This window comes from Manis pentadactyla, chromosome 14 (genome assembly GCF_030020395.1).
Source record: "Manis pentadactyla isolate mManPen7 chromosome 14, mManPen7.hap1, whole genome shotgun sequence".
NCBI classification, from domain to species: domain Eukaryota; kingdom Metazoa; phylum Chordata; class Mammalia; order Pholidota; family Manidae; genus Manis; species Manis pentadactyla.
The window spans coordinates 12422047-12444048 of NC_080032.1; the positions used below are offsets into that span (position 1 = coordinate 12422047).

Sequence of the window (22002 nt, forward strand, 5' to 3'; positions counted from 1 at the left end):
TCATTACATTTAATAGTGGGGCTTAGGGTCTTTAACTACTGACAGTAGTTCAGTGAGCAAGAGCTTTCAGAATTTAACAGGAATTCACTTTCCAAGCTGATTGTTTAAGTTTTTCCTTCAAGTTTGTTCAGTCATGATCTGTACCAAATAAAAAATACCCACCCCCTTTAACTGTAACAGGGCTCCACCCCCTTTAACTGTAACAGGGCTCCAGAGAAGAAAAGGAATGAGATTTCTGCACATTTCCTTCCTATTTGCTAATTTAAGGCCCCTGACTTTCCTTTGCCATTCTGCTGTCCTCTGGTGCAAGTAAAAGGCAGGGCTTTGAGTGCTGGCTGCAGCGCTAGACAACAGGCCCACTTCCAAGTGCCTCGCTCACCTCAGGTGAACTATTCAACTCTTCTGTGCCTCTGTACCTAGGGTACAGTAAGGGCTTCATAAATTATTGCTTTTACCTTTTGGGGGACCTCCAGCAAGAAGCTGCTAACTGGCCCTTCTTTCTCTCAGCAGAGTCAACCACCCTCCTTCCTGTGCACTCAGACTGTCCTGGTCCTGTACAGCTATGGTCAAACTGGTTACCCATCCCAAGCCAGGCAGGGAAAGGGATCCCCAGGCCTGGTTCTCTAAAGTGAGCCTGAACCCCAAAGGGCCAAGGGAGAGCACCTGAGAGTAGACTACAGGCTCTGCATCTTGTATGCACAGCCCCTGGCTCAAGGCAGGCCTCCAGCTAACAGGCACCAACTTGAATATGTGCCCAGTGGCCTCACTCACCTGCAGCAGACAGTGGTGAGAACCCCAGGGTAGTTCCCCATCAGGCTGTGAGTACTGCTCCTGCCTCGAATGTCTTCTTCCTCTTGCATGGAGTTTGTGCTTTCACCTGCTAGCTCCCTAACTGGAGGCTGGCCCTAAGTCAGGCCTCATCTGCCACCTTTCACCCCACTCGGTCCCAGGGTTTTCCCTCCCCTGCCTGACATGCACTACTGACCTTCTCAGATGTCCCTTTAAGTTTTCGTTCATTCTCCCGGCCTCAGGAAGAAGGCCACAAGATGATTAGCAGACCTCTCTAGCTACGTGACAAATGACCCAACCTAACACGAGCCATTTCAACTGCATCAACCAACTTCAAGGCCCCATTGAATATTAAAGACAGAGGAGCTCATGGATTAAGAAGCACTTAACAAAGTGCCTCTGCTGAGCAAATGTTGAAAGCTTGAAATAATTTCATAGCTGGCAAAGTTAACACAGACAGCAAACTCCAGCTATCAGTAAGACAGTGGGGTTGGTCCAACTCACACAAACTCAGGGACCTGGGCTTATCCTCTTTATCTGGATGAACTTGAGTCTTTCTGTGCTGCTGTTCCTAGAACAAAGTAAAATTCTTAACAGCTACCAGTGCGCCTACTTCAAGTCTCACTCGTGGGATGGAAGGAATGAAGGGACGAACAGCAGAGGCTTACTGGCTAACAAATCATTAAGCCAAACAGCTGGTCTTACTGCTGGGACGATAGGAATTTTTTGTTTTTAATTATGCAACCAAATCATGTTCCTTGTACAAAAACTGGAACATGGTTAAAAGAAACTAAATATCCAGGATGATTACAGTAATAACAGCAATCACTGTGGTAAGTGGTATTGCTCCCATTTACTATGTGCCTGTACTTTCAGAGCTGTTCTCTGCCTCATTTCCCACAATTCTGAAATGAAGCCACTTTTACTAAAAGAAATATAGGAAGAAGGGTGCAGACTATAGGATTAGGGCAGAATCTGACCAACTTTCCATCCCTGCTTTAAGTGTGCAACTGAGCCTCTCCACCTCAGTCTTCTTATTTGTAAAATGGGAATCATCAGAGGGCTCGTGTGAGAATTAAATCTAAAATGTGCGTAAAACATTTCAGCACAGTGCCTGGTCAAACAGTAAGCTTTCAGTATTATTCTCCCCATTTTTACAGGTGATGAAACAATCTAGCAAAGGTAAAAAACACCCACACTCACAACTGAATCAGCATTAGGATGGGCCATGAACCCAACTGCCATCAAGGCACAGATGCAGGTACCTATTTCATAATTAACAGAGGGTGTCAATAAATAGGAAAGCTACAAAGTATTTCCTGCCACATATTTTAATGGTATCAATTATCAATTTCCTGATCCTGAACCAGCTACATAATTTGCAGAGCCCAGTGGCAAATGAAAATTCAAGGCCCCTTATTCAAAAAAATAAGAATTTCGAGGTGGTAACATTAGAGCATTAAAACAGGCACAAACCCCTTCTGAACACAGCACACCCTGGATGCCAGCCCCATCTTGACGCTCGCCATGGCCATGTTTCAGGATGGAAACTGGATTTCATGGACATGATAGTTAAGTTTTCTCCTTCAAGATGTTCTGTATGAATACACTTCAACTACCTCTTTCCCACGGGGAACTCGTATGCTGTGAAATGACCTACAGTCAAAACCAAAGAATTAGCAATTATGAATATTCTTCCTTGACCCCCTTGACAGCTGAAGGCATTAAGGACCAATTTACTCCAGGAAAATGTGCTGCAAAATTGTAATTTTCTAATCCCAAATGTCCTGAACGTTATTCAAGGTAAAGCACAGAAAACTTTCACTGAACACTTTTATCACCACTTGCCAGTAAAGGAGATAATTCAACTATGCCACATTTTAGATTATAAACCAAGACTTTGTTCTTAACAAACAAGCGTATCTACAAAGAAAAACTGCACTTCATTTAAATGCTTTTCTTCACCTCCAATGAATAGAAAGACTGGTGGTTTCAGAAATCAATTGGAAAAGTGGGTGGTTTAATGATGATGAACTCCTTATCAAATGGGATTGTAGTTCTCTGACTTTTTTTGTACTTTGTCTCAATATTTCACAAGAAGCTGGGTGGCCCTGATACTGAGGAAGTGCAGATGCAAAATGATACTGAGGACAGTCTGCTCATTTTTACAGTGTCCAAGGTGAGACTTAGAACTGAAAGCAAAATGGTAGTGGATTCCCTGTGAGTCATGTCGAGTAACAAAATGGGAATTAAATCGTAAGGTATGCTGAGATGCCTACTGGTCAATCATTTACTGGGGGCGAGGGGGCATGATCTAATTAAGACCAATGACTACTAATATTACAAATCCTTATCCTAACTGCTAAGTCGGTTAGCTTGTAACCAGAGGGCACCAACAGCTTCCAGGATTGTTGAATGCCTCTAAAATCAGGGTTTCTCAAGCAAACACTCCTGACATTTTGGACCCGATAATTCTCAGTTGTGGGGGGCTGTCTTGGGCACTGTAGGATGTTGAGCACCATCCCTGACCTCTACCACCAGCTCCCAGTAGCACCCACTTGCTATAACCAAAAATGTCTCCATGCATTAGCATGTGGGAACGGGCAGGGGGCGTCAAAAGTGCCTCCAACTACTGAGAACCTCAACCACGGCTTTAAAGAGATGGCAATAAATAGAAGACAAGGAATCAAAGCACTCTAGAACAGGAAGGGATTTTAAGGATCCTGTGCACCCAGTGATTCTCAAACTTTGGTATATATCCGCCTCCCTGGGCCTGGATACCTGAGGGACACGTCTTGCCCAAGGCCAAAGGGCGAGTTAGAACCTGGACTCAAACCCGACCAAGCCCATCTTTACAAAAAGGCTGGGTCTTGTGAGGGGCGTGCGTCGTGCTTACATATGTGGGAGAAGCAGTAGAGCCTATCTGGTTAAGACAGTGCACATTGGGGCCCACGGGCCAGAATCAAAATCCCGACTTGGTATCTATTAGGTGGGCGTCCTTGCACAAGGCCCTCAGTTTCCTTCTCTGTAACATGTAACAATAATACTACCTCCCTCCTAGGATTGCTGGAATGGTAAAATGGTAACGTATATAAGGTCCTCGGCGCAGGGCCTGGCACACAGCACTCCAGTACATGGCCTATTATTATTATTGCCCCATGGCTGCAGAGCTGAAGGGGTGTGCGGGGCCCCGAGGGCAGACGGCTGGAGATGGGCTCAGGGACGCGAAACGACCCCCGACTCCCCCTTCCCTCACGGGGGCGCGGATCCCCGCCCCTCACCTGGCCCCGCAGCTCTTTCTCCAGCTGCCGGTAGTCGTTGTTCCAGACCAGGAGGTGCAGAGGGAAGCGGCCGCTGGCGTCGCGGGCCGAGGACATGGCGAGGAGGACGCAGCCTGGCCCTCAGTACCCGCTTGCCAAGTTGCAGCCCCGCGGGGTCTCCGGCGCCTGCCCGCCCGCCCGGCGGCCGGCCAGAGGGAGAACGAAGAGACCGACCTCGGGGCGCGGCACGGAGCCTGGTGGCCCAGCGAGCCGAGGGCGGGGCGCGCGGGAGGTCGGCGGTCGCGGGCCGGGTCAGGGACAGGGCCGGCCGCGCCCACCCCGCGCCCCGCACCCGACTTCTGCGCGCCGGGCAGAACTGCCCCAAACGGGGAAGTGCGCGGAGTGAACCACCGCACACCGGGGCGGGGGAGGCGAGGCCAACCACTCGGCGCCAGGGCCCGCTCGATCCCACGCACCTCCGACTCCACACGGAGAAACAATGTGATCACCAAGAAGACCTAAAACTCGGCCCAGGATCTCTGCATGGAAAACTCAGTCTACTTGTCATCAACCTCTTTCCCCCCTGCTCCAACGATCTCATATGGTTCGGCCCACAACCGGGCCTCTTCCACCGGCTTTGCGGTCAGGGGGTGACAGTAAAGGAGCTGAACCAAACCATTCCAGCTGTTGACTCCCTTGCAGTCTTTTTGGACCTGGGCAGACGCTTCCATAATCGGTCAGAAGCCATTCTGAAGTGGGCAACACCAAACAATTTTAAAAGTGGATTTATGAACTCTGGCGAAGTGGCATTAAATACTTGGGATAGTAAGGGCATAGTTCTATCTCAGGGTTTCTCAACTTCAGGCACATTTTGAACTAGATAATTCTTCCTATGGGGGCTGTCCTGTGCTTTGGACGAGGATGAGCAACATCCCTGGCCTTTCTACCCCCCGGATGCCAATAACACTCCCCCCAGAAATGCCTCCAGATATTGCCAAATGTCCCCTGGAAGGGAAAAATCACCCCCAATTGAGAACACAGTTCTATCTGAACTCCACACTGATTTATAATCTCAAGTTAGCTATGATGGTAGTTCCTCCTACATATGAGTGTCTGGGCTTATGGCTGAAAAGTTAATACCCAGACTTGACCATATTCCTCAAAAGTTGAGTTTATTCTTTGGGTTTCAACCTAATACACTATGGCTCCTTATTTCAGTGAACAACCAAGTCAGCTTGCATCTACTCACTAGCCTGAGCTTTCTGCACAGCTGTCTGCAAGTAGACCACATAGCTGTGTTGTCAGGCAGCTTCGTCTGGGAGGTCTCTCCCTGCACACTAGGTGAAACCTCAGCTTGGATGGGGGAGGGTTCTTGACTCTGATCGTGAAAGAATTCTTGAACAAGTCAGTGAGTAAAGGTAAGGAATGAATTCATTAAAGCAAGAGAAGTAGGGAATGGCAGCTGCCTTGCAAGCAGCAGAGAGCAAGGATGAACGGAGGGAGGACTGGAAAGCTTATTGAACTCCTGCTCAGCCTAGGGCAAATCCCTTGCCAACTTCTAAGCCAGAGTCACCTGGCATCCAGTGTCTGCTTGAATCTGCACGGTGTGGAGACTAAGTCCCTACCACCCCCGGATTTGAGGGAGCCACACAGCACTGAATGAAGTGAGATAATGTTCTGAGAACTTCCTAAAGCAAAGAAAGGAGATTTTCAGGCAGGCTACTAGAAAGCCTAATTGTACAGCTGCAATCTCATCTGGATCACCCAGGTGACTGGAACTTGCAAGCCTAAATCAGAGATCTTAGTAGCCCTTCCCTACTTGTCTGAAGTAGGACAGAGTGAAGACTTGTGCTTAAGTCTAGAAAATTGAATGAAATCGTGAATAACAAAGATGCTTACCACTGGAAGAGCTCAGAGGCAAAACTCTTAGAGCAGCGAGAAGTCTTTATTTAAGGCAAAGTATGCACTCGAAGAAAGGGAAGTGGCAGGCAACCTCAGAAAGGAGGTGCACTTAAAGTCTTAGGATTCTGTCATTTAAGAATTTCAAGAATGAGGCAAAGGGCTGTGGGTGGGTGTACGCTCGACATGGGGTCTCATGATGTCTTCCTCCCATGAGAGACATTATGTCACCATCCAGAGTCCTCTAGATAGTTTGTGAGATAAACACAGGAATTTATTGATCCTGCTCTTCTCCAAGATAGTAGTTACCCTCAAGCAGTGGAAACATATCCTTTTGGACTGCTCACCCTGCCTTAAGATAGGGTGGGTTGTTGGCTAATCACCATAAAATATGTTAGGAATCTTACCTCCTAATTCCCTGGTTTTTAAAATGGAATCTTAGCCTTAAGCTGGAGTCCCTCCTGTTCTTTCTATACTATTCATATCTTGACATTTTCATCATAGGCAGAAAAATTAATCATGATGCTTGTCCCATGTCCCTGCTGTACCTCAGCTGGGTGAAGCTATTTAATACATTCTGAAAGCATACGCTCTGCTTTCCATCTTCTGCACATCCAGCTTTTCAGATGCCTACAGCAACAGCTCTCCAAGAATCCTGGCCTAATCCACTCTCCACGCATGTTGAGTTCACAAGATTTATCTGCAAACCACCACAGGATATAGGTGCATCAGGATGGTACCCAGAAGCTCTACCTGCTGTCTGTGTGGGAATTATGTGGTTATTCCCACAGCACCTGTTTATCAAAACGGAGAAATGGACCAAAGACCAGTGCTCCTGAAACCTCTTCCAGAACTTCTCCTTTCAGAAGCCTTGTGCAAATTAATCTTCTTTTTCTTCATCATTGCATGTTTATTGAACATCTCTCTTATTCATTAATTGGAAAATGCCGCAATGGCTGCTTACCAAAGTACCTAAAGTCAAAACAGTACCTGGCCCACAGTAGGCATCCAGTATTTGCTGAATGGTGATCATAGCTGTGTTTACATGAAATGCATACTCCAAATATTCAATAACATTAGGATCACATCTCTTTTCCCCTTCACACTGCTTAAACTTATCTCATGTTTTCTCACACCATCCTGTTAATTACTGGTATAAATTACCCTAGGTTTTCTATTCTTATTCTTGAAAAAAAAAGTTGTGATTAGAAAACAATAACAATACTAAACACCAATAATAATAGGAGCTTCTACTATTGAGGGCTTACTAGGGGACAGGCACACCACACTTTTCTGTAAATTATTCCATTTGTCCTTAGCCAGATAATAAATATTTAGGTTTGCCAGTCATACATGAGTTTTGTCAGAGTCTTCATCTCTTTCTCTTCTCCTTTTTCATCTTTATAACCCTTTAAAAGTGTAAAAAATCATTTTTAGGTAGCAGGCCACACAAAAGCAAATCTCAGGCTACAGGTAGATCAAACATCTCCATTTTGCAGTTAAGGCTAAAATTGCAGTCTAAAGAAACATCTAACATATCTTTATTTTACTTATTTTACTGTAGATCTACCGCAGTAGGATGTAAGCTCCCTATGGACAGGAAATTTTGTCTTCTTTGCTCACTATTTCTCCAGTGTATGGGAACATAGTAGATGCCCAATAAGTATTTGTTGACTAAAGGAATGAGTAACTTAACGAACTTGGCCAAAGTTACTTAAAGTAACGACTATTGATTGCCCCAGGCATGTTATGGCTGCAGAGTTCTGGTCACTTTTTGCTGCTTACCTTGGTATTAACCAGTGCTGGCACAAAGCAAATCTCTCCCCAGACTGGGAGACCCAACTCAAAACTTAGAAGGCGGGCAGAAGAAGCTGGGGCAAATATCTGCCCTCACTCAAGATGGCGACGAGGCAGCATGCCCTTTCCGGTCACATGACCTGACAGTCGCCGAAGGGCACCTCCCCGCGCGTGCGTGCTGCGCCGCGGCTGCGAGGCGCTGAGGGGAGAGGCGCCGCTGCCAGCGCCGCTGCGGGACCCGTTACAGCGGAAGCGCAGCCGCCGCCGCCTTCGCGGTCCTGGGACCCTTGGTTCCCGGCAGGTGGGAGGCGGGAGCCATGTCGAAGCGGCTCCGGAGCAGCGAGGTGTGCGCTGACTGCAGCGGGCCGGGTGAGTCGCACCGGCTGGGCCCGCTCCCCTCGGTTATCCCGGCCGGGACCCCTGTCCCGGGGCCGCCTCCTTGAGTCGGGCGTGTCCCGGCGGTCGAGCCCTGAACTCCGTGCCCGGGGTCGCGACGAGGAGGAACCAGGGCGGCCTTGGGGCGGGCCTCGTTCGGGGCCTGACAGAGACAGGCGGGCAGGGGGCCGCCGCCCTCCAGTCCCTCCGTCCCTCTTTTCCTTCTTGTCCCCTCTGTCCCAGGCCAGACGAGGAGGCTGCGGGGTCGGGGCCGCTTCCCCAACAGGAAGGGGCTTGGGCAATGCACAGGAAAGCCGTTTACAGAAGTAAAATGTGAGCGTCCTCCCGGCCGCGGCCCCCACAGGCTGCAGGTGTCACTCACCTCCCCACACAGCCATCCGGACCCCCGCCTCCCTGGGGGGCCCTGCCCGAGGCGGGTGACACTCGTCGCTTCCTCCCACCGAGATTCGCCAGAGGATCCCCCGCCCCCCGCTGGCGATGGTTTCCCTGCTCCTGACATTCCAGCTTCCACTACAGCGGGGAGAATATGCAGGACGTCGGGGTCTTGCCCACACAACTAGCGCGTAGGAGCCAATGCATGGGTCAAGTTTGGGGATCTGAACCGGCCTGGGTTCAAACTGGATTTTGCTTTGAGTGACCTTGGGCTAGTTAGACTTCATGGGGCCCAGCCTTATTTTCCTCATTCTTCCGCTGGGGATAATCGGGAGTACCACACTCAGTGGTTAAATAGAGTCATTAAATATTCTTAGTTTCATCTCATCCAAGTTTTTTTTTTTTCTTTTTTGTATTGTATTCTTCCCCACAGAACCTTTGACATCTAAATCATACATGAAATACAACTTAGAAAACAAACACAAAGTCACTGGCAAATAGATATATTTGACCTTTCCAGCGGTATAGGCATATGGGAGCATGGAAAGGCCAAAACCATCCCTCCCAGGCCTAGTTTTCAGATTTTAGAGTTCAGACCCGCCTTAGCAATTGGGACTGAACTGACTGGTCTCTATGCTGTTTTCAGTGCTTGCGATTTATCTGCTTTAGATTTGAAGTAATTCAAAAAGGTAAGATGGCTTCCTTGGAACAACAGCGTCCGATAAACAATCTTAATGAAATCATTGAACACCAGTGTTTTTGTAAGGGTTCTGAACTTCATCCTGTCATATGGAAACGGAGACTGATTTTAAATAGTACTGTGAAAACGCAAATCTTATGTGATTATTTCATGGCCTGTATAGTGCATGTGGGGCTACCAGTTTCCTTTGAAGACAGGGAACTGGGTGCAGGAGTTTAAAAGAAGGTGTTTTATACTATCCAAGTTAGTGTGGGTTATACGGACTCCATCCTATTCTCTTAAAGTGTTACTTGTTCCACTTCCTTATTTTCTGGCCTGTTTTCAGTTGAACTTTCTGTGATGCGTTTGATTCACATGAGTCTAGATTCAGACTTCCTCTTGGAATGTGTATTCTTCACTTCTCAAAGGATGATACGGGGCAAAGGAACACTGCTGCCCCACTGCCACCCTAAACACTGTCTTGCACTTGTGCAGCATTTTGTGCATTTCAGAACCTTTTCCCTCCCGTTGTATCATTTTAGTTGTCTCTTATGCCTATCTACAGAGACTTGAGTCATTTCCTTCCTGTTTTGAATATAATTAGGCTACCTTGAAATGTTGTGTGAACTTGAGCAGCTAGGAATTTGTGCTGCCTTTTCTGCAGAGCCTTAGTGAGTTAACCTCTTTCTCTTAGAGATCCCTTTGAAGATTTTGATAAATGCTAAGGCCTTCTCCCCAGAAAATGCACATGTACTCACTCTTTCACACAGAATTTCACACATGATTTCTTAGTGGGGTCATAGATAGCTCTAAAGCCTATTTGTGGTGTTCCTGAAGCCCAGGTTAAGAAGTCCTGACATAAAACATTTGGGTAAACTGGAAACATGTAACCCAACCTCATTCATATAACCTTGCTTTTACTGTATTGTTAACATTCTAATATTCTTTCCATGGGAATTCTGATCCATAATGTTAAAGTGATTAAGAACCTTGCTTACTGTGTGTTAATCCTTACTGTCTTGTTCCTATTTCCTCCAAGAACACTTTGAATCCTCTGAGTGATATGTGAAAATCAAACCTATGCCTCAAAACAAATGCCTTTTTTTTTTTTTTTGGTTAGTAGTGGTAATACATATCTGCAAAAAGCAATGTTGCTTTGTATCTTTGTAAGATCCTTCATCCTGATGTTTCCAGTCTTTGCTTTTTAGAATGGCATGGTAGTACTGGCAGAGTTATACTTCATACAATTATTTTGTTTCTGTTTTATTTCATGGCAAACATTTAACCATGATCTCAGTCTTAGCAGATATTTTACTTTTCTTTTTTAATGGCTCTAGCTCATTTTAAATACATCCTATTCTGTGTTAAACTACCTGAAAACTCCACTTGAGAGTTTTCCCTCTAGTTATAGGATTCATGGGAAACATTTGATGTTTTAAGTATTAATCATCAAAAACATCTTCAAGTGGTCCTGAATTTCACTGGTCTCTTGAAAATATCTGAATAGTTCTTAGAAAATGATTTCGAGCGGTTGTACTAGCTAACATTGCTAAGTACTTACTGTGCAAGGAATTTTACTTATTCTTTATATCCTCATTGCTCTGAGATATGTGATTATTCCCATTTGATCCAATGTGAAGATGCTCAGAGAAATAACTTGCCTGAGGTCATTGGGCAAGAAGTGGCAGAGTTGGGGGTTCAAACCCTGGACTACTTTTCTTAGAGCCAACCCTCTCAGCCACCACACACTTCGACTCCGAGGATTTGTCTTTGATTGAAATCCTGTAACTTTTCATTATATGGTTGGAAAGGGTTTGAGTAAACAGCTAAAAATGGTGAAGATGGTGTCCATGCATTTTAGAGATTTTTGTGGACATTGAGTGAAAAATTTTTAAATAACAACCCTTAGACCAGACAGTTTGAGGGGCACCTGTTGTCATTGTCAACAGATTGTGAATCTGATGAACTGTAGAAGGTCTATCTTTGTTTTGGCTTTCTGAGTATTCAGTTTGCTTACTCAGTGTGAATTATTCATACTGTTTACCAAGTGTAAATTATTCCTTGTTTCAAAGGGTGTCTTCATAAGAAAAGGACTTCATAGGAAAAAAACATTGTACACACACCATTACTCATTTTTATTTTTATTTTACGATTTTCTCTCCATGAAGCTGCTGTTATTACATCTCCTGTTCTTTGTTCTTTCAGATCAGTTTGACTTAGTAGCCTATTTAAAACAACTAATGGATATCATAGAGAACATTTCTTAGTGGAGGAGGCCAGGTTTCCTAGTCTGTCCTCAGAATTACAGCAGCTGGGCAGTTTTATATTGTGTCACTCACAGCTTTCTGCTCAGTGTAGAGGCTTGTAGATGTGTAGAAGTCTATTAAGGTAGCAGTCTTTTCAGCATTTACTTCAGATAATGCTATGTGGATTATTCATTGACAGAATTATATCATCTTGCTGTTTATAGAGATGGATTTGAAATGATTCATCTATACCTTCTCAATTAGATTGAATGAACAAGCATGTATCTGAGATGGTAGATCAATCACACTTGGGCTACAGTCTGTGGCCTTGAACCAGAAAGGAGATAACTGCTTATTCAGGGCCTCAACTCATGTTTTTACTCTCAATAAACATTGTACCCAGTCAGCCAAGATAGGTGATCAGACAAGCTTGCCAGCTTGATATGTTGACCAGCATACCAATACCACAAAAATGTCTCGTTTTTCTGAAAAACAAACCTCACTCATCTTTTGCCATCTGGCAGTATAGCAAACCACCTGATATCCTTGCCACTGAGATCTCATTCTTATTTCCAGATCCTTCCTGGGCATCAGTAAATAGGGGAACTTTTATATGTGATGAGTGCTGCAGTGTCCATCGGAGTCTAGGACGCCATATCTCTCAAGTAAGGCATCTTAAACACACACCCTGGCCTCCAACATTGCTTCAGGTAAAGAATTAAGAATCCTTCTCACAGTTTATAATTTAAGTTTTTAGGGCTCCTTGTTTTAGCATCTAAAATTTCTCTTACTGCACTTCTTAAATCTTACAAAAATGTTTGAGTTATAACTGAACAGCAGTGCTGTGCCTATTAATGCTATATATAAATATTGAATTCACTTGAGATTTTTTTCTCCTAACATAACTTTTGTAGACAGATGGATAGACAGTCATTAAAATTTCTTGGTAATGTTTCATTGCTAACTTTCTAGAATGTTACCAGGAATTGTTTTTAAACAGTCCATCTTTTCCATATACCATGAGGAATGTTCTGAAAGCTACTGCCTTAGAAACTGTTCATTACAGTTCCTGCTTTGATAGAAGCATGGACTGGGATTCTTCAGAAATCTCTGAAACATCTGGTTTAAGTTTTCTTGAAGTTCTTGTTACTAGTTAGAGACCAAGTTAACATGTTTTGATTGAATGCCTAACACTCTGCTAAGTGTTCAGTACTCTGTTTTATTTGGGGCCTAATGTCATGTATTTCTATTTTGGGGTACACATTCTTCAGGCTCTCTTGGAACTCAGAATTAAGCATGTGTTTTGCCTTCATTTGTCTTGAGTACCTACTTTATTAAATCTATGGCAGCTGCACAACATGTTCCTAAAACTTTGCTATATAAGCCAAGGGACCAGAACAAGTGGGTTTGGATCTCTAATGTGACAGTATCTCCACTAATGTTAAGAACAGATGGGGCTTTGTCAAGAGTCATGCTGTGAGATGCAGTTGGGAAATAGTTTATTAATAACGTTTGCTCAGAAGTTTCTGACACTCATTCTCATGTGAATGTGGATATTTACTGCTCTCAGGTCTTTGTTTACAGATTTTATTATAGGATCTGAATAAAGTCCAAGGATAAGTAGTTTAAAATGCCAGGGTTGACCCTAAAACAATAATTCCCAAAGTGTGGCACATGAACCACCAGTGTACTCAAGACAGATGTAGGTAGTACTCAAATACTTATTTTAATGATTGCATTATTTTAATGTGTAGAAGAAAACTTTAGCTAGCAAATCAAATCATAATTGCTAGTAAAGTTTTGAAAGTGAGTGAATTTAAAGAAAAACATTAAGTGGTTGTTAGTAATCTTGAAAATAGTATTTGGATGATCAGGCTTGTGAAGCATTGCCCTAAAATGTGAAAGTATTCTTCCTTCATAATCTGTAAGAATAATATAATTAAACCCTTTTAGGTATTTAGCTATCCTGTTGCTCAAAACTGAATACTGCTTATAGGTTCATCTTTCTCATTCAAAAATGAGAAAATAATGAAGTGTGTGATATTCCAGTCATTCTAGTGTTGTAATGGGGTTTTGTTTCCCCACTTCAGTCTTTGATTCCCACTGAATATTTATGGCAAGAAATTAAAATAAGATTTTTTATACTGCTTGGTTTTAGATGGTTGAAACCTTGTATAATAATGGTGCTAATTCTATATGGGAGCATTCTTTGCTGGACCCTGCCTCTATTATGAGCGGAAGGCGTAAAGCTAATCCACAGGATAAAGTACAGTAAGTGGAATGTTTATAAATACTTTTTATTTCTTCGCAACACATGGGGCCCACCGAAAGGAGTGCAGCTGTTTTTGACCACCCTCCATAAGGACAGCAGGGGGTGGTTACCCCAATTGTGCATTGAGCTCTTTGCTATTAGGAAGACAGAATGAGGCCAGGCATGGGACCATTTCTTTCACCCAGCACAAGTCAGTGTCTCCAGATTAGAGACTAAGACTTGGAGGCTGTTGCTGTAATCATATTTAAGATTAGATTCTCAGACAAGAAGCACTCAGACCAGAAATCTAGGTTCTAGGCTCCAGTCTGCCTGATGCCTCACCTGTAAGATAGTGTGAAATGCTGCTTCACAAGGTTGCTAGGTCAGTTAAGAAAACAAAGAGAAGAAAGATACTATAGAAAGCAAGTATTTTGCAGTCCTAGCCATTATAATGACTGATATACATTGTCCGACTTTAGGACTTAAACACTGCTGAAACTTATTGCAGTATTGTTCATTTTATTCTTTAGTCGGAGATGTGGGTCACTTCCTCTTCTTTTTACAGTCTAAAGAATGGGGAATGTCGTATCTGAACTGCGAGTGAACTATTTTCTTTTTTGTCTTCCAACCAGTCCAAATAAAGCGGAATTCATAAGAGCCAAGTATCAGATGTTAGCATTTGTCCATCGCTTGCCCTGCCGGGATGACGATAGTGTGACTGCTAAAGATCTTAGTAAGGTGGGTCACACCTTTAAAATCCCCAAACTGCTGGATAAAATGGTATATTGTTCTGTGTTTTGTTTGAAAGAAACTTAAAAAGGAAGAAGAGAAAAACAAAACAAAAACTCCTTTCTGTACACTAAATAATTAATAACAGCTTTTTCTAAAATAGGTTTTTTCTTTAATCTTAATTCAAATGGTACCTGTTCATGTTAGTGAAGGTATAAGAGCAAAGAGGAAAAATAAGTTTCTAGAAAACTATTTGTGTTTTTCAGATATGGTTTTAAAATTATATTTCTATAAGTGTTTTGTTTGTTTAACTTTGAAATAGAAACCATCTCAGTTTGTTTCTAGAAGGGATTAGAAAGTTTGTGGGACTTCTTAAGGTTTGTAGGTTGCATATTGAGTAGGATCTTCAGGAAGCAGGGTGTGACTGAAAGCTGTAGTACCCAGGATGGTTTATTATACTTGTAAAATGAGTAGATGGTTTTCTTTATGTGGGCCTTCGCAGGTTTTTGAGAGATGCCATGTGGACTATGTATCTGTTTTCAAAGCACTGCTTGTAGCAAATACAAAGAATATGAACTCCACAATTCAGAATTTTAAACTTTGCCTAGAAATATGTAATTGTAAATAATTGTTACTTCCATTAATTAATAAGACTTGGTATGTGTTTTTTACCATAACTTTTGAAAATAAAATAATTTAAAAATTAAGACTTGGATGAAGATGTTAGAGTTTATCTCTCCATTCCTATGATAGGGGTTATTGCATTTTGGTCAGTTGTAGGTTAGACTTGAAGGCAACTCATCTTCTGAATGTATAAGAGCTTTCCTGCAATGATACAAAGTTTGGTGTACCACAGGCCTGTTTACAACCCTGAAGGACTTCATTAAAGCATGGGATACAAAGCCAAGAGTAGTGTCATGGAGAGGGTATGATGTAAGGCAGTATCCTATAGTTTACAGTGTAGGGTATGAACTCCCTAAAGCCCTAGGTTCAGTAACAATAACAATAATTATAATAATAATAGCAGCTATGAATATAAATTGGGAAGATCATTTTAAGGAACAATTTAGCAATACCTTTCACAAATTTCTCATTTTACTTTGAGCAGCATGGTAGTACACAGAGATACATGCAAAATATCAAGTGTCAGTGGAAATGTAAAGTCATTGGAGCACTTTCACACTGCTAGTGGGACTGTGAGCTGGCACCACCACTGACATTATCTGATAAAGTTGAAGATGTGCATATCTTACAAACCAGCAGTTGTACTCCTGGGCATGTAGTCAAGAGAAACTCTTGTCCATGTGTTCATATCCACACTCTGAGACCAAGAAAACAAACAATCTAACTGTCAAGCAACAATGGAATAGATACATGAACACAGCAGTGAAAATGAATGAGTTACATCTACTGGCAGTGACATGGATGGTCTCAGGGACACTGTGGTTATCAGGAAATAGCAAATTGCAGAATGATAACTATAGCATGATTCCTTTTGTACAAAGTTCAAAAACATGGAAAACTAATTTATACATTGTCTGAGAAACAAATATATGTGGTCAAATTGAAAACAAGGCAATGATAGACATAAATTCGGGACAGCAGTTACCCCTGAGGGAAAAGGAGAAGAATGTGGTTGAAGAGAGGCTCACAGGGGACTTTAAAGATAACAAAAATGTTGAATTTGGGAGTAGGTTAAAGGTGTTTGGTGACAAAAGTGTTTCTTTTTACTTCATAAATATTTTTTGTATCTAGTCAGTGGTTAATAAAAAGTTAAAGAAGTTAAATATCTAGAAACTGTTAGTCAACATAGAATGATTTTGTTTATATAAAATCTATACTGTTATGTGTATAAAGGATGTCTGCAAGAACATACACTAATGTATTAATCATTATTACCTAATGATTGAATTTGGACTGACTTTGCTCTCATTGTTTTACTATGTTCTTTGTTCTTATAAATAACATGTGTTCTTTTTTTTATAAAGACAAAGCTATTTTTTGAGAGTAAAAACCATAATAATAATAATAATAGCAGCTGTATTTGAGTGCTTCCTATGTACAGGGCTCTGTGCTAAGTACTTTGTTATATCATTGACTCCTTACAGTAACCCTGTGAACAGGTAGCATTGTTATTACCATTTTAGAGATGAGGAAACTGAGGTTCATACTTCTCAAAGAACTTCCTCAAGCTCACACAGCTTGAAGGGTGTACAGTTTGAAATTCTATCAGACTTCAGAGCCATGCTCAGCCACCTCCTCTTACTGCCTCTCACTCAGGGTCTGGTTGGACAAGTCATGCATTTGCATAGGTCAGCCTTCCCAGCCCTAGTTTCCTTATCAATAAAATGGGCCTGACCCCACCTTAGAGCCCAGGGGTTTTTGTGACCAGCAAGGGAGAGATTGCTTTATCCACTTTACTGAACCAAGTTAAGATTACATGATAAGGAAATATATATCATACACATATTGATATATATTATGTGATAGCATCTGTCAAAATGGTTACCAGCTGCTCTAGTGCATTGTTCTTTACAGTTTCAACAAATATTCTTCTCTGTGTGTTTTTCAGCAACTCCATTCAAGCGTGAGAACAGGGAATCTTGAAACCTGTTTAAGGCTGTTATCTTTAGGAGCACAAGCCAACTTCTTTCACCCTGTAAGAAAAGCATGAATTGACTCAGATATTAAATGGAAATTAAGTGGGTTGTGATCATGTAGCCTTTAGTTTATTTAATTTATTTGTGTACTTTTTATTAATGATTCTTAGGAGAAGGGAAACACTCCACTCCACGTGGCCTCCAAAGCAGGGCAGATTTTACAGGCAGAATTATTGGCAGTATATGGAGCAGACCCAGGCACACAAGATTCTAGTGGGAAAACTCCTGCTGATTATGCAAGGTAAGAGACCTAGATTCTTGTCACTTCTCTCTAGTTATTTGTGGTGCTTATGATTGTTAAGTGACTCCATTGTATATGACTAACATTTAGCCCATTTAGAGATTTACATTCTATTATTTTGCAGATGAAGACACTTCAAATACCTATGAGCTCAGAACCTGGCAAAGTCAGAGAAGGTAGAACCATTAGCCAGTGACTGTGCTTAGCTTCTAGTCTGTCATATGATCCCTTATAACATAGTGTTGTTTGAGCCATAGTCAGAGTCCAAATCAAGTATCAAGAATTGCAGAACCCACTCCTCAATTTTGTATTAATTTTAGTCATTGCTTGAAAAATCTATATTGGTAGATGAAACAAGTATAGTAAAATGTTAATTGTAGGTTTTAGGTAGTGGACATCTGGGTTCCTGCTGTAAAATTCTTCAAGTCTTTCTTTGTTTAAAAATTTTGACTGTGAAATACTGGAAAAATAAATAAATCCATAGGTTAGTCTTAAGTATCATTTAAATGATAGATGATGGATCATCTTACTTTCTTTTCCAAATTAACTTTATTAACTGCAAAGCACTATACTCAACTTTACAGGGGATGAAATGGGTGAAATGGTAAATCTCTTCTCTGCCAGAATTTACTGTCATGGAGATGATTCATAAATTCCTGAAAGAGTTAAAAAAAAAAAGCAAGATGTGGAGCTCATTGCCAATATGGATAACTGGTCTTAAAAAACATAAATAGGGTGTGTTCATTTTGGCCCTAACCGTTATTTCTTTAGTTGGTCTTTGAAGAATGGGTTGTATTGGGGTGTGTGAAGGAGCAGCCAAGGCATTCCAGTGGAGAGGAAGGGCAGGAGTCCAGGAAGGAGGGAGGGATGGGCAGGGCATGTCTGGCACAGTAGAAGACCTGACCAGATAGAGAAGAGTGTTCTGGGGAGAATAAGAGCTAAGGTACTGAGGACTACAGGATTTCATCAGCTCCAAGACCCCACTGACGGTCCGAGTCGTCATTATTTCATTCACCATTAAAAAAGAAAAAACTTGGCCAATTAAATGATGATGCATTATCAATTGTAGGGTACTTCCTGGTTTCACATATGTTTAAAAAATGAGAAAAAAAAATGTACATCCCAGAAATAAAAAATGTGTCGTGGATCAGAGGATATTTTGTAGTACTTTGAATGGCAGGAAGACAGACTGGCAGAAACTAGATTATATCTTTTAAGAGGAAGAGAAACCTCAGTAAATGATACTCATCACTTACTCTGGAATTGCATCATGTATACCTTGCATGTATGATAGTCTCTCGATGTAATGATTTATTATACTCCTTTGTTACTTAAAAGATTTCAAGCAGCTTAAATATTTATTTCATGAAAGAACAAAGGCAAATTTAAATGTTTTCTGTTATGGAGATTAAAGATAAGAAGGTGAAAATAGCTACAGGTGAGTGTGTGAGCTGTGTATTGGTCTGTCTCTTTCCTACTTGAATACCTTGGAGTGGTTACTAAACTCTCATCCTGAGTCAGACTGGCTGTCAGAAGCATCCAGAGGAATGACCTTTTTCAAAATATTGATATCCACACTCACCCCATCCTGGCTGATTTAGAATTTCCAAGGGTGAGGCCTGGACATCTGTATATTTTTTAAAGGACTCTAGTTAATTTTTGAGAAGCTCTACCCTAGGCCATTTATTAATTTTATTTTCTACCCCATGAGATGAAGTTATTCTTTATCCCTCTCATATAAGTGTTTGTATTCCTTATTAAGTAGTCTGTCTTATAAATTAATAAAGGGAAGGGATAGTTCATATTGTGAAAACAGTTAATAAAGGTGGAAATCAAAGTAGACCTGGAACAGTTTACCTCACACAAAAGGTTGATTATTTTGTGCAAAGTCACATTTTATAAATCACTCGGGTGATGCCAGTCACATTATTCCAGAGACATCTCTGTACATTTCTATTCTAGAACCAGTGGTTAGTAAGCAGTATAAATGGTACTTTGTTTTCTCTTGGTAGGCAAGGAGGGCACCATGAGCTGGCAGAGCGCCTTGTAGAAATACAGTATGAGCTGACAGACAGACTAGCCTTCTATCTCTGTGGCAGAAAACCAGGTGAGTGAAAGGAGAGCAGCTTCTCCATACCTGTAGATAGTCAGTCTCTGGAAAAACCAGTTGGAACACTATTATTTATGACTTCTGCTTTAACATATCCTTGAGAAAATTGCAAATAAGGATTTCTATTTGAAATGAGAGCTACTGCATTTTCAGTTATATGTAAAAGATACAAGGTCTGTCAAATCTCCTTGAATTTTAGTTTTTAAAAACTTTTAGCTCTAGATGAGTCACTGCTTCAAGAATCAAAGAGCACAATTGAACCAAAACTGAATGTGTTCCACAGTTCTTACACCTAGTGGAAATGGAATGGAAGAACAATGCAATACCTTTTTTAGTTATTTGAAGAATTCTGCTGTCCAAGGAACAGAAAAAAGTCCCAGAAGTGAACTTTGCCATTAGCTGACTTTATTTTTGAGATAGAACAGGGGTCAGCAAACCATGGCCCATGGGCCAAATCCAGCCTATCACCTGTTTCTTAAAATAAAGTTTTATTGCAAGGTAGCCATGCCCATTCATTTACATATTGTCCATGGCTACTTCTGCACTACAGTGTTGTAGTGCAAACAGAATTGATCGGTTGAGTGGTTGTGACAAAGACCATATGGCTAGAGAGCCTAAAGTAATTGATTCTTGGCCCTTTACAGAAAAAGTTGGCAAACCCCTGATGTAAAATATCCACATAAATGTATATAGTGGTTCTCCATCCTGGTTGTCCAGTAGAGTTGAGTCCCTGGTGTGGATCCAGTTCCTGGTAAGATGGAATAAGCATACCCTACCCTGTCTCTCTTGCTGAATACAAATTAAAAACCCTGGACCAAGCGCATGGAGAAACTATCTAAGGACTCTGGCTGGTGGATTAGGGAACTCAGAGTACTATCAAGCTGGTGGTGAGTGCCCAGTTTGTTTTACTTCTGATAAGATCTCTGTAGCAGCCTGAAACCTGGAACTGTGTGACAAGTGCAATGAAGCCTTCTCTGTTCTGAGGAGCAGGAAATGGGACCCTTACAGGACAGAGGGGAGGGGGATTCCCCTGGGTTTTTTTTTCCTCCTTCCTTTTTTCCCCCACCCTAGCCTCTAGGCAATCCTGTGGCTGCAATAGTGGCAACAGCAATGACTGCACAGTCTGTCTCTGACTGAGAGTGTGAGGGGAATCCTGATTGCTTTATTTTTCTCTGTATTCTCTCACGCTTGGCTTGGGAGGCAGAACCTAAACTGGTCAGTCACCTGCTAAAAGAAATTAATGTTCTCCATAGAATTTAAGAAAGACTCAGTCTTAAGACATAATATTCAAGATGTCCAGTATACCATCCATAATTACTTGGCATATGAAGAACCAGGAAAAGCCCAAAGACTTGCAAGGGAAAAAGGTAGCCAACTGATGCTAAACCCAGATTAAACAGATGTTGGCATTATCAGGCAAAGATTAAAGCAGGTAGTAACATCATACTCTAAGTGTGAACATTCTTGAGACAAACAGAAATACAGAAAGTCTCAGCAGAGAAAGAGAAGACATAGAAAAAACCAAACAGAAATGTTGACCTGAAAAAATGCAGTAACTAAAAATTTTAAACTCACTGGATGGGCTTAATAGTAGATTGGAGATGACAAAGAAAAGAGTCAGTGAATTGAAAGTAAATCACTTAAAGTTACCCAGTTAAAGCAACAGAGAGAAGAGTGGGAAGAAGAAGTTGAACAGAGAGCCTAAAAGGCCTATGGAAACAGTATCAGAAGATCATGTCTGTATCAGTGGACTTCCAGAAAGAAATCAGGAAGTGTGGTGCAGAAAAAATATTTGAAGAAATACTGGCTAAAAACTCTAAATTTGGCAAAAGACATAAACTTACAGATTTAAGAATCTTAGAGAACTCTGAACAGGATAAAAAAGAAGTCCTCACTCAGACACATCAAAATCAAATTGCTGAAAACCAAAGACAACAAAAACATCTTGAAAGCAGCCAAGGAAAAATATGGCACATGATGTATAGAAAATTATTTGATGACTATGGATTTCTCTTCAGAAACCATGGAAAGGAAAAGGAAGTAGAACAATATTTTTAGAGTAATGAAAGAAAACAACCTGTCAACTGAGATTTCTATTTCCAGTGAAAATAACCTTTAGGAATGAAGACAAAACAAAGGCATATTAAGATGAAGAAAAATAAGATAATTAATTGCTCTAACAGAAATGTCAAAGAAAGTTCTATGGGTGGAAGGCAAATGATACCAGAACTTGGAGTTTAAGAATGAAAGAGGAGCAACAGAAATGATAAGTATTTGGATAAATGTAAAAGACTATGTTTTCTTAAGTTCTTTAAGATATCTATGTTTATATACAGTTTAAAGCAAGTTATAACATTGTCCATTGGAGCTTTCAGCATGTGTCAATGTAATACATTAGACAACTATAGTGTAAAAGGGGAGAGAGAAGAAATAATGGAGGTAAGATTTCTGCATTCTTTTCAAAATGACAAAATGTTATTTCTAAGTAAATTGTAAAAAGTTAATGTATATTATAATCCCTAGCACAACCACTTATAAAAGTACTGCAGTAATACATGATCAAAAACTCTAGA

The 22002-nt window shown here is 41.5% G+C and overlaps 2 protein-coding genes across 14 annotated transcripts in view; one reads left to right on the forward strand and one right to left on the reverse strand.

Annotated features, from left to right (window-relative positions):
* The window catches only part of ANKRD13A (ankyrin repeat domain 13A), a 32617-nt gene extending 27991 nt beyond the window's left edge, over positions 1–4626 (reverse strand). Inside the window, exons 1-2 of one of the 2 annotated variants that reach the window (XM_036904062.2) lie at positions 4071–4624; positions 1294–1360 (exon numbers count right to left, since the gene is read on the reverse strand). Coding sequence is in view for 1 of the 2 variants with exons in the window: in XM_036904061.2 (XP_036759956.1) it covers positions 4071–4166 (96 nt within the window). In the remaining variant the exon portion in view is untranslated. Of the gene's footprint in view, positions 1–1293; positions 1361–4070 lie in introns of both variants that reach the window. The other variant, XM_036904061.2, reaches the window with a different exon arrangement.
* Positions 4627–7919: 3293 nt separating this feature from the next.
* GIT2 (GIT ArfGAP 2) overlaps positions 7920–22002 on the forward strand; it is a 60104-nt gene continuing 46021 nt past the window's right edge. For all 12 annotated transcript variants that reach the window (XM_036904045.2, XM_036904049.2, XM_057491585.1 and 9 more), the window contains exons 1-7: positions 7920–8114; positions 12015–12148; positions 13597–13709; positions 14322–14427; positions 16991–17077; positions 17189–17319; positions 19332–19426. In XM_036904045.2, the coding sequence (XP_036759940.2) occupies positions 8063–8114; positions 12015–12148; positions 13597–13709; positions 14322–14427; positions 16991–17077; positions 17189–17319; positions 19332–19426 (718 nt within the window). In that variant the 5' untranslated portion in view covers positions 7920–8062. The remainder of the gene's footprint in view (positions 8115–12014; positions 12149–13596; positions 13710–14321; positions 14428–16990; positions 17078–17188; positions 17320–19331; positions 19427–22002) is intronic.